General features: G+C 35.7%; 2 protein-coding genes across 2 annotated transcripts; one reads left to right on the top strand and one right to left on the bottom strand.

Moving 5' to 3' along the window:
* The first annotated feature begins 9824 nt into the window (after positions 1-9824).
* On the top strand, positions 9825-12877 carry LOC149385291 (uncharacterized). Its single transcript, XM_089625770.1, has 6 exons — positions 9825-10345; positions 10792-11448; positions 11608-12057; positions 12138-12310; positions 12393-12576; positions 12673-12877. The coding sequence occupies exons 1-6, from the start codon at positions 9908-9910 to the stop codon at positions 12760-12762; spliced, it is 1992 nt and encodes a 663-aa protein (XP_089481896.1). The 5' UTR covers positions 9825-9907; the 3' UTR covers positions 12763-12877.
* On the bottom strand, positions 12853-14491 carry LOC149385290 (uncharacterized). The gene is made up of 7 exons (XM_089625772.1): positions 14343-14491; positions 13996-14231; positions 13800-13919; positions 13543-13701; positions 13279-13451; positions 13106-13211; positions 12853-13025 (listed from the first exon to the last, which is right to left on the bottom strand). Exons 1-7 carry the CDS (start codon positions 14458-14460, stop codon positions 12996-12998), a joined length of 942 nt encoding a protein of 313 aa, XP_089481898.1. The 5' UTR covers positions 14461-14491; the 3' UTR covers positions 12853-12995.
* Positions 14492-15778: the final 1287 nt, after the last annotated feature.

Below are 15778 nucleotides of genomic sequence, written 5' to 3'. Positions count from 1 at the left end.
TGAATGGCTGGAAAATATAGAGTGAACTCCTTGGCTACGAATTACGGCCTAAAATTTGTCTGAAGAGAGATCGAATCGGGGATGATTGAAGATGAGCCAAATAGTACGATAAAAAAAAGCTTTGTTTTGCAACAATGGTGGGAAAGCATACCCATTCTCGCGAAACTGTTTGTTCACAAAGAAAGCATACCGTGACCTTCTTGTCCGTGTGAGTTCAATCTCGTCGCCGGAGTTAGGGCGAGAACGGTCTAATGACCTACGAGTTGCAGCAGAGTGAAGAATCGGGTCACGGATTGAGTCCGCTGAGAGCACGGGTAGGGAAAAAAACGCGGGGAGAGACGCCAAATCAAAAAACCAAGAAGAATAAAAAAGCAGTTAATCAAGAGAAAACAGTCCAAAGTCGGTGTAGGTAAATCTGCAATTAGCAAGAGGAATTTTTCCAAAAAAAAAAAAAGTAAATCATCTCTAGATGGTTCAAGGCATCTTAAGGTTCAAGACGATCCACAAATCTTAAATACTCCAATAATCTAAAAAGTACAAAGGACTAATTTCCCAGCCACACGATTCAAAAATTCAGAGTTGATGGATCACTCAGACTCATGGCTAACCCCAATTTCATCAATCTAATCAACAAAGATGGTCTCAAATCCATTTCCAACGATGAAAACATTCCTTGATGATCAACGATCTACATAAGGTGCGGAAATTCATATATGTTATTTATCTAAATGGTACTCTATGTTATTGATCATACTTTCAGAAATTGTTCCCAAATTTACAAAATTTAGATCCCCTTCTGCTGTTTAATTTCTTCTACGACATCCTCGAATATAAAAAGACCAATGCACTACTCGACTAAGTCTCTTACAGCATGTATTTGCAAAAAAGAAAAAGAAGAATAGTTATAGTAATAATAAAATAAAATAAAACATTATCCAATCATCCGATCCAATGAAATGCACACAAATAAGAGAAAAACAACGTCACCAAACATTCACACATACTGATTTGTGCAAATCTACAATTATCCAAGAAACTATGTCAAACATTACAAAACTAAAGCACAGAATTCCCGTTATAGAAATAATCATCGTAAGAGAAAAAATATTACTGAAATGAGTGAATTGTAACCCATAAAAAGAATCAACCAAGGGCCAAAAGAAATTCATAATAATCAATCACTGGTGAACCAAAATTCAATCATTGACCAAAAAGTTCTAACATCGCACGTAGTCTAATGAAATCAAATCTGGATCTAAATGAAAGTTAGTTGGAGAGACCGAAGCGCATCTGTAATGAAATCAAACAGAACAAGAAAACGCAATTCAGAGATAGAGCTATTATATAGACTTCTAACAAAAAAAACAACGCCTAGTTTGAGGAATCACGTTATATCGCAGTTAGTTATTCAATAAATAATAACAATGAGGAATAAGGCTCCGCACATGGCCTTCATTTTTTTCAACACAACAACGGATCTACAAATCTTTTTTATCCGAATTTTCGGTACGTGATGATATTTTTCCGGCATTTCATCATTAGGGAAATTATTCTGATAAAGATATGGGAGACTCTTTCATAAAAAAAACAAAAAAAAAACTATTAATGCATAGAAAAAAAATGGTCAAAACATTGATGTCTTATAGATTCAATAGCCTAATCTAAGATAGCATATGAATATGACATACCTGGTAAGACTTGTTGAAGATAATCCAACTGAAATTTTCTACCTGGTAACGCTTGTTAAAGACAAACTTCAATTCAGCAATAATGGGAAAAATAGCCAAAAAGAAGTAAAACTATACAAGTTAAATTGCCATATTTTAAGCCCGCATCTGAAAGTAGATATCTGAGAAAATGGGAAATTCATAATTTACAAGATATAATTTCTACGAGAAATAGGAACTACCATTACTCGGGAAAATCTATTTAAAAAAATGTACAACCTTATTTAATTGAAGCTAAAAAAAATGCAGACTTTCACAATGTTCAGCATTCAAAAATCAAAGTATATACATGTAGGCTAATTCATCGATGACTGTTTTACCAATGCACGTAGCTCCTCCATCAACGAGAGTGAAAACCACTGGACATGTTCCCGAAGCTGCTTCATGTGTTCTCACTCACTTTGGATGACCAAACCCAGTGACATACCCATCAATATCAAATCTGAAAAATTATAAATTTAGAAATTCTCAACCCAAATCAAAACATTTATCACAACCCATATTTGAGCAAAACAAATACGCATTTACATTCACTTAATATAGGGATTTAACACAATAAAAATTCAAAATCAAGAGGTTTGTAATGCAATACTCTCCCCATAAATTACAATAAACCATAATAAAACCAACACGTACCAAAGACTTTAAATATTCGCCACCTCAGGGTAACCTTATTTTTACATGTCTAAGTCATTTCAGCAATCCAAAAATATGAAACCTAAATCTTGTTCCTGTTTCATCTTCAGTACCCAAGGTATTTCACGCGTCACGCTAAGATTCCAACCGAAATTCATAAATTCCTCAAGCCTTTAACGAAATAATTAAATCAGTAAACACAAAAATTATAAAAATAAATCTTGACGAAAAGTTTAATCAAACAATTTTGAGAAACAGAGGGTTGATGAATTTTTTTTTAATCGATGAAAGTGGATTATGATAGTTACCAAGGCAATAGAAAAAATAAGAGTCAAAATAGATCAATTAGACAAATACAGAATAGGCAAGTCAAGGCTATGCTAAAAGAATGGCAGGGATTCGGAAGACAGCTCGAATTTTCTTAGGAATTGGGGAAGGGAAAAGGACTAAACCGAAAATTGCAGTGAGACTGAGATAGAACATCAAACATTTTTCTTCACGCGGCAATGAGATATGCATATAAGATGCAAACAACTAAAAAAAACCCCTAATTTGAGTAATATAGCACAAATTCGTCAGTTTCCTTACAAATATTATCTTCCAATTCACTTAAAACACTTCCCAAAATCACTCGATACAAATCAAGAAGCCAGGAAACCCAAAAAACCACATACATTTTCAAAGACAAGGATAAGAACAAAACGCTTAATTGAAGGGAAATTAAGATCGGCGACGAACCTAGAGGAGCGCGAATCTTGAACCTGCGGAGTCCGACCAGTAAATCCAATAATCGCGAGACGAGAACAGGAAACCGTAACGCGAAAAACAGATAATTTTTAGGGATTCGGAGAACAGGAAACCGTAACGCTAGACGAGAGACTGAGATAGAGCGCGCGCGAAGTTTTAGGGAAGGAATAGCAATAGGAGTGACAGAGTGGGACTTTGTGATTCCGCTAATTACTCTTTAAAACCGTTTTCGATATAACTAATATCATGCACGTGAGTTTGAAAGGGCGCGTGACATCTTGCATGAGTGTAATAAAAATCCGGTTTGAAGATGATGTGTTGTGTTCTTATTGGTTGAAAATGAAGTGTCATGATTTAATCGGATAATGAATAGGATGAATAGTCTATGAATAGTAATTTTATATTCTGACTTATTATATTATATAGATATGCAGTAGAAAGAAAAAAAAATAGATTCTTACCATAAGGCGGGATAGTATTGCGCCAAATAGTGGATAATAAAGTTGCCTCTACTAGTCGCGGCTATAACGTCACGGCTATTTAAAATTAGCGAAGAAGTATCAGTTGCGACATATGTCGCGGCTAATGCTTATTTAGTCGTTACTTTCTAAGCTATAGCCACGACTTTTGTCGCGAGTGAGTACTATTTGTAGTGGTGTTACTGAATATTCAGCCGAAAAGTCAAGCGAGCAATTAGCGCTTTACTATGATGTTGGATTTTTTGTAATTGAATTCGTTTGTTGATGGAGATTTTTCGTTCAAATGAAAAACTCACATGACTAATGAAAGATTTCGTTTATGTAGAAAATCCTTACATGACGCAAACATACGTGTTGTCAACTAGTAAGTGTGCTTAAGGTACAAATATCGATCCAACGTGACACTTGTGTATGTTTCGATATTAATTAACTAGAAAATCTAAATGACTTATGAAAATGTAAAATGGGGCTGGGCTTGCTGGTTTTTTATTTAAAATATTTTAAAATACAAAAATCAACAAAAGCCATTAACAAAGACTCAACAAATAATAAGGAGGGTTAAGGTGCACAACTTCGTTGGGTTTTTCGATTCGATCGGTTCTAAAGATTCTAGTAACGGTTACTGATCGGGTAAACGTGGTCTACTTCTCTCTTGAATACTCATTAATCTCTCTAGAGTAGAAACGAGTATAATTGTTTGGCGAATTTACACCTCTCGGCTTTGATCCTATTAAAACAAACAATTGCATTTTATACGGGAACTCAAAGAACTACACAAATCCCATAGTATTTCTATAGATCTAAGTAGGTGGATGAGAGAACAGGTTGAGCACACTCGATTACCACCTCTTGGTGGCTAAACGGGTCTAGATATTAACTACCTAGTTAGCTAAGTCAGGTAATGATATTAGCCATCCCAGACAAACCAAACCACATCTAAGCACGATCCCTGAATAATCTACTAATCAAATCAATTTACCCAACGACATTGCACCCCTCCTAAGTATTTAGCTACTCAAGAATATGATTAAACAAAGCAATATTATTGAAATGACCATGGACATAAACACAAGGAGAGACATGATCATTCAATAATCTACAAACAATATTCAAGTGCCAAAAATCTATAAAATAGTCTCAATCAATCAATAAGAGTTAACTCAAATCAATTAAACAATATTTAAGCTAAAGTGGACATGAAACATAATAGAGTTCAAGCTAAAGTAATGAAAATAGGTATGGATGGAGAGATAAAACTATGGAGAAGATGGTGATGATGAATATGTTGGAGAGAATAGTCACAAGCTCTCTTCTTCTTCTTCTTCTTCTTCTTCTTCTTCTTCTTCAGAAAGCTTCAGTGGCCTTTTCTCGGAACCCCCACTTAGCTCCTTCCAAACCTTCAAAAATCAAATATAGACCCAAATGAACATAAACTCAAAGTATATGGGTGTTTTCGGAGCCTTCTGCTTTGGATGTGATCCAATGGTTAAAATTGACTAAAAATCGTGAAAATTGGAATTCTAGTTGTGTCATCAACGCGTCGCCCTAATACGCGACCATCGCACGAGACTCTGTCCAAAACACGCAACAAACTGCAATTGACCATAACTTCTTACTCCGAACTCCGACTTTGGAAAACAAATATGCATTGGAAAACTAAGAGAAAGATCTATTCAGTTATGGAAAGAACTCATAAAAAATCGTCAATTATGAATCTCCAAATCGTGCAGAAGAGAGCGGTATATTTCTTGATTTGCTCTAGCTTGTCCGAAAATTCTTCGAATCGCCATGAAATTGCTCAATTACCGTTATAGCACTTGTAGCTCCTTATTAACCTACAAAATCAAAAAGGAAATACAAAAATAACATCAAAAATCTTAAGAACAAGTCTCGATTCTTGCTTGAAAAGCGTTGATAAGTGTAAATGAATCGCACTTATCAGTTGTTGAGGCCCTTTATTTTTTTTAAGATAAAAATAAATCATAGAGAGATTCTTATGGGTTGTTCATGTTTAAGTGGAGCTTGGGTGAGATGCAACTTGAGTTACTATTGTATTGTAGACTAAAGTTTCGTAATCATAAATAGCGCTCATACATGAAACCCATATTCGCTGATATCATAAATGTAAACGAAGATAAAAATAAATTAGAAGAAATAAAAAAATATTAAATTGTTATAGTGGGAAATATTTAAAATTTCTAACATTGGAGTATCACTACAAGAAATAATGGCAACAACACTTTATGGAGATGCATTTTATTGTTATAAAATCGTTGCCACGCTTTCTAACAACAAGTTCTTTTGTAAACACTATTGTTATTTAAATAAAAAAAATTATTTGAGTTTCAACTGCATGTGTGAATCCGATAACATAAACTATCACTTAAAGACAATAACCTAATTAAATACGAAAAATCTCAAAAAGAAAAATCGATAGTCCTATGTAATAATAAAAATTCAATTATTTCGTAATGAAAATTTGGATCTATAAACTTCAAGTAAATTGCCATCTTATCTACTATAACATTTTTTAGACACTCGACCATGTAAGATGCATCCTCACGTGTCGACATAACGCGTGTCGACTTCAAGTAAACGAAGAACATATGTTGGTGGATTTCGTCCAATTCTCTAGGTGTACATGCAGTCAGATTGTAATATTTGACTCATGATGCTGATTTTTTGGATCAAAATCCATTTGTCATGCATTGTCCATGTGTTCATGAAATAAATTTAAAACATACTCAAGAATATTATTTCATTACATGATCTTTCACAGATTTACTTCATAATAATAATTTGAATATAATTTACATTATCTGTACGAGCAATAGTTGAAGTCCACATCAATTCTTTAAAAATTCATGCGTCTATCGGAACCATTCTCATATCTCCGTATTAATCCGTTACACATGTTTGATTTAATGGAAAATAGAATCATCAAAAGTCAGTACACCACCATATGTGTGCAATCACATACTTTACATAACCACATATATAATTAGCTAGTAGAAGGTCATGAGACACCTTCCCATATAATGTCCACTTCCCATATAATGTCCAAATATAATTGTAGAAATTACAATGCTAATTCAATATTGTGCAATCGACTGCGACTCACGCTGACTTTAAACAGCCACACAAGAACGATTTTTAGAGTAAATTTAAGACCTTGCTTTCATATATTAGTTGTGTTTACAATCTAAAACAAAATTAAGCAATATAATTATTTGATTTTTAAGACTCTCCGTCCATTTTAAGAATTTCTCTCATTGCTCTCTATTGCACGCTGCAACACTGGTCGGGTTTATGTTCTTTGGCTTATTATTTGTCATACTCTTGACTTAGTTCGAGCCACTTATTCTTCAAGTCATTCTTCCAATATATAGTTGTTAGAAATCTTGGAATTATCCCTGAAATCCTTCCACCCTTCATAAAAATCATGGCTATTTTTTCCCTTTCGGATGTTTTGCCTTCCATTGATCCACTGACAAAGCCTTATTCGACGCTATAGCTTTTTTAGAGCTTGTGACAAGAACATTCAAAATCTACAATTCAATTCATCATATCAAAATATTAATAATTTCTTACATTTGTGTGTGTGTGTGTGTGTGTGTGTATATATATATACACACACACACACACACACCTTGTTGACATATGTGCAACTCATCATTAAGTCATTGTGGTCCTTTCCACCATCACATTCACTGGGATAGATAGACTCAAAACGGGTCATCAGCCTACGAAATAGAATTATAAGCATATAAATAAATTAGTATTTGCATAATAATGCCAATTTAAGTTAAATAAACTACTTTGGTGTCTATGTCACTTTCTATGACAATTTTATCATCGTCTTCTTCTTCATATACTTCATTGTCGCTACATGCAAGCCAATGTCATCTATTTGTCATTGTCGATGTCAACATGTGTACCGATTTCAGATGATGGCATAACCGTCTCATCGGAAGAGTTGTGAAGTATGATGTTTTGAACTCTTGAAAAGTTTACAGAATAAGATTAATATGACTTCCATGAGACTTGAGCCCTCCAACTCTTTTATCATTCTCCATAATATTTGTGCTTCAATTTCCAGCAAATCCATCTGGGAATCTTACCGACTTCAAAAACACTAGTGAATTCTTTCCGTTGATATATGTATTTAAGACGTACATCACATGAGGTTTCACCCGTCGCATTCCTTGTTTAGTCATATGTAGTTCTGAACGAACATTGAGATCTTCAAACTCCCACTATGTCTTTTCAAGATCTTTAGATTTCTCCAAAAATACTCAACAATGTGTTGAAAACATTATTGCACACAATTTTTTTCACTGTGCATGTCATCTATATAATGTATCAACAAATGTAATTGATCTTGTAGTATCGCCGATTTGTTTTTCATAACTACTCCAACATAAATAACATCTTTATGAATTGAATGCCTAATTTTTTTTTCTTGAATTTAAACATGCTACATTGCCAAACAATGCCCAAAATCTACAAGAATAAGCTAAATTCATAGAATGCAGAGAAACACAAAAAATATATAAATCCTAACATCCTAATACGAGCAAGAAAGCGAAAACTTGCGAAAACTTACATAGGTGTTTGAAGCTAGAGATGTTGTGCATGAAATCTTTTGGCAACAAATTGCCAAAATCAAAATATTCTAACGTATAAGTAATTCTCAAGTCAGTAACCCCCATAAAAATCATACAATCTCCGTATAACAAAACAACTAATTAAAAAATAATAAATATTTTCTGAAAAGTCAATCCATAAATCATATGCTACATAAGAATTAAATAAAGAAGAACTTGAGAATTACTAGCAAGGATTAAAGATAGAGAGTGACAGTTTAATCATTGTCTTGCAAGCTTAAACGAACCGCATACTACATTTGGAATTGCTATTGAGATTCTGCACGTCAATTGCCAAAAGTTATTTCTAGTGGTGTATTTTGTAAAAATATTGTCTATTATAGTAACATTGAAGTGATATTCAGTAAAATAGATATTATTTTATGACGCGTTATAAGTAAGCATGTAGTATCGGAGTTGCTCTTATAGCTTGTTTCCCCTTAGCATTTTTCGGTCTTTCTATAACCATAGCCTATATAATCATGTCATATATTTAACATAATGTTTTTGTTGATGTCAATTTTAATCGACTGAAACTTAACCCATAATCTAAATCAAACCCTCAAGAATGTACATAGATTCTATGGATGGTGTAAAAATTAAAGAATCATCTAGCGAGCTCATCCTCCTAGTTGACAAAGAGTGGGTGTACTTTACTTCCTCACTTGTATGAGATAATTAATGAACGGTGAATAATGAGGGTGCCATGCACTATTACAAAAAAATGGCTTTAGAAGTGACAATTGTCTATTCTAAAACTTGTTTTTTTCTTTTAGTGGAAGCTAACTATAGCGTGACCACTTGGATTCTCAAGTGAGTGTAATAAGATGAGTATTGTATGTGAAAGGATGAATGAACATTTCTTATGATGTGTTAGAAGCGATTTTTTTTTTTAAGAATAACAAGTTTAAAAAAGTTAGAAATTAGTTCGAAAATTGATTAATTATAATAAAAGTTTAAAAATGAAGAGAAAAAATAAAACGAATAAATAGATAACTATTTTGATGAATACTGTATAATTTCTTTTTGATTAGTTAGTTTGTTTTATATCTCCGCATATATATTTATTGGTACGTGGGCAGGTAAAAATATTTTTTTTAAGCAACTTAATTACGAGTGGAGATTGAATCCACGACCTCCACTTTGAAGGTGGTGTGAAATTACCAATTAAGCTATGTTAGGAACCATTAATTTTAAAATATCATCGGTGTAAAATTAAACCCTCAATATTTTGATCTATAAAAACACTAAACATTTTACACCAAAAGATCAAAAGGTAGATAACGGTTAAGATACAATTAAAAATGGATAATTTTCACAATTACCGAGATTTTTAAAGCTTATTTTAAGAATATCGACTACAAAAAAATCTCATAAATAACTGTTTTTTAAATTGAAACTTAAATAAACCATTATTCTGAACAAAAAATATTAAATCAATAAAAAACAAGTCACATATTAAACAATTGAAAACCACTGACCAGTATCCCAATAAATAGCCTACATTGGGCTTGAGCTGAGACCAGAATCTCAAGCCCATAGCAGCCCATTAGGATATGAACCTCGTCCACCAAACCAAACACACTCTTCATCAACTAAATTACCCCGCCCTAAAACCCCAGCCGCAAAACCCTACCGGAGTTCGCCGAGAAACCACCGAAAATTCCTATCAATGGCGGACGTAGTCCAGTACCGGCTCGAGCGGATGGCCGTCGAGCTCGAGGACCTCGAGAAGCGTGGCCTCTTCACCCGCCGGGAGCTCGCTGAGGTCGTCAAGCAGCGCCGGAAGTTCGAGTACCGCCTCAAGCGTCCGAGTCCGCTGAAGCAGGACTTTTTGGCCTACATCGACTACGAGACCCAGCTCGACTCGTTACGGCGACTCAGGAAGAAGTCCGTCGCGAGAGAGATGATTGAACAGGAAATCGACGAGTCCGAGGAAAAGAAGCCGAAGAAGCAGACTAAGAAAAGGAAGTCTGTTTCTGATTATGCTGGTGTGGTTAGGATCGCGGGGATTTATCGGCAAGCTTCTATGAGGTACAAAGGTGATGTCGATCTCTGGTTTCGGTACCTTGAGTTCTGTAGACAGCGCAGGAATGGAAATATGAAGAAGGTGATTTTATTCATTTGTATCTTTCTGATCTTCTTCTTTTCCTGTTCTGGAGCTTGTGGAAGTGTGAGAAACTGAATGATTTGATTTAGTTTCGAAGGTGGTAATTTCAATTTGAGCGAGTTTTAGGCATTCCGATTCCGATTTGGTATTTTTAAGGAAGCTTAGGGTTCTTGCATTGGAAATGAGTTATAAGGAAGGGGATCAGATCAAAAGGGATGTGACAACTTGAAGTTTTGATTCTTTAGTCAACCCTTTCTATAATAAACCTAATTTTAGAACCAAAATATAATTTCTAACCTCATTGATCGATGAAAGAAAGACAGACAAGCATTAGAATATCATGTTGAGGAGATAAGAACTGGAAATTTAAATGCGTGAACCAGGTTTATTGTTGAAAAAATTTAGGTCTTCTTTTATTTCTCATTTTTTTTCCGTATAACTTGCAGGTCCTAGCTCAGGCAATTAGGTTTCATACAAAGGTCCCGGGACTTTGGATTTACGCGGCCGCTTGGGAATTCGATCACAACTTGAACGTCGCGGCTGCTCGTGCTCTGATGCAGAGTGGCCTGAGAGCTTGCCCTAATTCGGAGGATCTCTGGATTGAGTATCTCCGGATGGAACTCACTTACCTCAACAAGTTAAAAGCCCGAAAAGTTGCCCTCGGTGAAGACAAGGGAACTTTGACCCGGGATAAGAGAGTCACAGAGGACAAACAGTGGAGAGACGAGAATGAAGATCTGTTTATGTCTCTGAATGACGGAGGAAATGGGCAGAAGGATGGAGCAGAAATGGTGGAGAGCATGGAGGAGAAAATGGACGTGTTTAGAGAGCAAGGTTCGAACGTTCTAAGGACTGTTTACGGAGGAGCGATCGAAGCTATTCCTTCTAGTTTTAGCTTGAGAAAACGGCTTTTTGAGATATTGGAGGCTGTGGACCTTGCTCATATGGAAGAAATGCGTGACCAGATGCTAAGTGATATGAAGAGAGATTTCTCGACTGAACCAGAATATTGGGTTTGGCAGGCGAAACTTGCATATGATCCCGAAAGTACAGGGAAGATAAGTGAAGAGTTCATGCACTCTCAAATACAGAAAGCTGTTCAGGTATTAAACTGCACAGACCTCTGAATCTCTTTTACTCGATATTAAGAATTGTTCATTTGCAGGTCTGAGCTCGGAGACCATCTGATAAATGTATTCTTCACTGCGTATGTATCATTAACTCATAATATTATGCTAATTTTGTGCATTTTTCATGAGTAGGTATTTGAGGAGGCTGTTGAAGCTCTTCCTTTGGCCAAAATGTTCAATCTTTATGCAGAGTTTTTGATGGGTGTCATTATTTCCCCCAATGATGAGGAGTCAGAAATTTCCAAGTCATCCGTTCAATTCGAAGCTTACATATCACGCCTATTGACAGTGTATGAAAATGCCGAAAGAATGGGATGTCTCACTGAGGACCTTGCTTGCCAACACGTTTCATTTTATTTGCAACTGGGAAGAATGGATGAAGCGAGGAACCTGGCTGAAAAGCTATGTATTAAGTATCCAGATTCAATAAGTTTATGGGTTTTAAGGGCATCAATAGAAGTCAAGCATGTCGCGAAGAATTCTGCTTCTCCAGCTAAATCTGATTTTTCGTCGATCTATGGACTCATAAAAGATGTTTTGGCAAAGGCCTCCGTTCAGAAGGCAGAGAGCTTGTGGCTCATGGTGAGTGTCCCGAACACTACTTTTTATTTTCCGAATATTTTTTAAGTTCAGAGCCGCGTTTAACAATCCTCGTAATCCAGGCACTCAAGATGTTTTCATGTAGAAAAGAATATTTTGACAAGCTGGTTGAGATATCCACTGTTTCATTGGCCAAAGACGGAGGCAGTGACGAAGGGTTTTCCCTCTCTTCTGCTATCGTCAATTTCATTTTCCAAAAATATGGAATTCAGAATGCGAGAAATACTTATAAGCGGTACGTCATTATAACGCATTAAAACTAGTTATTGTTTCGTGGTCCCTGGTTTTCTTGTGTTTGAATCTTCATTTCTCTGCAGATTTCTAGCTTTGCCACATCCAGGGCTTGTTTTATACAGAAGCTGCATCGAGTTGGAAAGCAATTTAGCTTCAGTTGGTAACAAAGACGGGCTTGTAAATGCTCGCAGGCTATACGAATCAGCGCTCACAAGTCACAGCCAAAATGCTAGCTTATGGCAGAACTACTTCCAATTTGAGAAAAACGTGAGCTCTTCTTTAACAATCGCGTTACGCTTAGAATATGGTTAATTATTAAATGTTCATCTTTGCTCGCAAGTCAATAAAATCTTTGTTTTACAGATTGGAACATCTGAAACAGCAAGTACTGTCTATTGGCGTGCAAGGAAAACCCTGAAGGACACTTCAGCTCTCCTCGCACTGGATGTTTGAGCAGTAATAGTTCATTGTACATTCAATCCAATTTTGACATTTTTGGCTTCTTTTTAAACACAAGTGTTGTAATTTCATCAATGTGGCTAATGATATAATTTGTTTTTCTTTTTCTTTTCCAATGTTACATTACATGTTCATCGAGTGCGATTTAGCGACCTTACATTTACAATTGGCCGGCTTTATAACTTGATACCGGTAAGCAAGCAAACCCCTTTTTTTTTCAATGAAAACTATACTCTTGGCCATTGTGGACTCACTACCTGCACAAGCAAATAACTCATCATGAAAATGAGAGAAAATAAATAGCCTTGAAATTTTTCAGAATTAAACTCTGTAGAACCTCGAGTGTACTAAAAACCAGTTGCATTCTGCAAGCAACAACAGAAGGCTCTTCAGCTCGCCCCATCACCGCCATTTGCTCCAGCTGAAGCGTCTTCACAGGAAGCCTGTACAAGTTTTTTTTGTTGGTACTTTAATATTTAAGAGGAAAAAAGAAATGCAATGTGAACTTGCCATGCCATTCCTCGGACATAATAAGCGTTGGCTATGAGAGAGCAAAAGCCCTTCCACTGAAGATTCACTTCGTTCGACACCGCAGGACTTGTTGACCACCGAATCACAGTCGGCGGCGGTGTAGACAATATGGTTATGAATATAATGCTCAGCCACAGAATGCACTCATCAACCTGTCTCAATTCCCAAATAGATAAAGAAAAAGGAAATTGAAGAGCTAAGAATCACATGATAAATGAAGATGTTTTTTTGCTCTTACTTTACCTCCTCAGAGGCAATCCTCGATTTCAAGCCTGTGTTCCCGCCAAACGTCCTCATCGCCATGATTTCCACGCCGGATTCTTTCATGTTCGCCAGCTCTTTCCTCAACCCTTCGTCGGTGCAGCCGAGTTCGTAAGCGTTCACACCCGCGCTGATGAACTCCTGATGACATCATTCGAGAAACGGGTTATTCAATAAATAGAGAAAAACTAACCCCCAAAAAAAAAATCGATGAATTGAGATCGAGTGTATTGTGGTACTTTCAGGCTGTCAAGTCCTCCGCGGTCAACCACGTTCCTGTACCGCCTGAACAGGCTTATCGCTATGTTCCGCGACGATCGGTACTCATCCCCTGACGCGATCGAATCGTCCACCTGGCACTGCAGCAAAAAACGACTTGGATCAAATTAAACCAAACTCCCAAAGTGACCCCCAAAAATGAAATAATTAACTTACAAGCCACTTCTTGGGAGCGTGATGATGGGTGTTCTTCCAAGAGAACAAGGAACAGCGTAGTTTGCAATTGCAAGGCCTGTGATGAGTTAGTGAGCCACTGGTAATCAAGGAATTGAGATGGCTATTCTTGGATGGCAACAAATATGGGTCTTGAACTCTGTTCTGATCTGGGTTTGTTACGCACTTCGCGCCACCTCTCGCTGGACTAAGCATCATCAACATGCTCTTTAGATTTTCTATGCATGGAACGAACCAACACTAGTATGAACTCAATAATTATAAGCAAAGCACGCGAGTTGAAACAGCCGTGCCCGGTTGAATCACATCATATGGTTTGATTTCCTTACCAAAGAAAGTAAAAAGACACAGAGAAAAGCCGAACAAAGAATCAACCCTGTTAAGAATTAGATAACCTCGTCTGCAAGCAAATGGAAATTCAAGAATTAGATTTATAGACGATTTCATGTACCTATAGCAACAACAAAGAGAAATAAAATATCTCGATGGGATGGGTGGCGTGAGAAATAGAATGGTAAACGTGAGGGACTTTGCTCGCAGTTTTGGCTTGATAGTGACGTGGCTTATGACGAGTGTAACGGCCAACACATAAGTACTTATCCAAATCCTTTTAGGCTTTGGGTTTTCTAAGCATTTTGCTATATGTTTGATTTTTGGGTCCATAATCTTAATTTTTCCACAATTGTTATATTCTTTCAGAATGGAATAAAGTCATTTAGTTTATTGTCACAACCCTCTACAACAAGCGGACTCCAAAAACAATTCACTAAAAAGACTAATTTTGAACTTTAGAAAACACTACTTATAATGAGAAGAATAGATATCTCTTGACTGAACCTTGTACTTCATTAGTAAACGAGAATAAATTACGGTGACATAAAGTTTGTCATAAGTAAATGAGACTAAGGTCCACATTGTGTGCATTACACATTGTGTGCCATCACTAAATGAGAGAGAGATCTATGGTCTCACTTTCGCAACCCGAATGAGATCCTTAATCTCACATCGTGAACTATAGTAAATAAGAGTGATATCCACAGTTTCACCTCCCAGAGATAACCATATAAATCTTTATCAAGACATGAAATCCGATGTATCATCTTCTGAAGATAAGCAGTAGCAATGTAACTTGTAAAACCTTTCACGCTCGTCACTTAATATGTCAATTACGACCTCACATTGTATTCATACTAGTCACGAGTCACTGTCAATAAGTACGCAATTGTATTAATGTATCTATAATACATCACACTAATTCACAAAGTAACATATAAAAATCAAATTATACGACGTAGTTTATGCATACTACACACACTAAAACAAGAAGTTAAGTTATATAGTAGATAAGTATCGAACTACCTGTTTGAAGAATCTCTACGAATTTGAGATCACTCTTAAGTTGAGGCAAACTCTATATCACTTTATCCGATTTTGGTCAAACTTTTTCATCTCCCTCTTCTTCTTCATAATGTCTAACCCTTCATATCTTTAAATTATTTGTTGTTTATAGTCAAGGCAAAAGCAAAAGTGTCTCCAAAAATTAGTGAAGTAAATCGTATAATAGAAATTTGATAAAATATAAATGATAATACATTAAATTAAATTTTTATTATAAAAGTGTTACAAATTGATTATTTGAACTCTTAAAGACAAGAAATTACTCTATTTCGATGCATTAGTATTATAAGCTTTAGCATTTGACTGATTATATGCGAGACTAATCATATAATTAATTGATTTTAATTAATTAAATATATAAATGGAC

This window comes from Urtica dioica, chromosome 9 (genome assembly GCF_054948205.1).
Source record: "Urtica dioica subsp. dioica isolate 48M chromosome 9, U.dioica_male_clone48M_v1_H2, whole genome shotgun sequence".
NCBI lineage: Eukaryota > Viridiplantae > Streptophyta > Magnoliopsida > Rosales > Urticaceae > Urtica > Urtica dioica.
The sequence above is the reverse complement of the archived record's forward strand: the minus strand, read 5'-3'. Positions and strand labels throughout refer to the sequence as shown.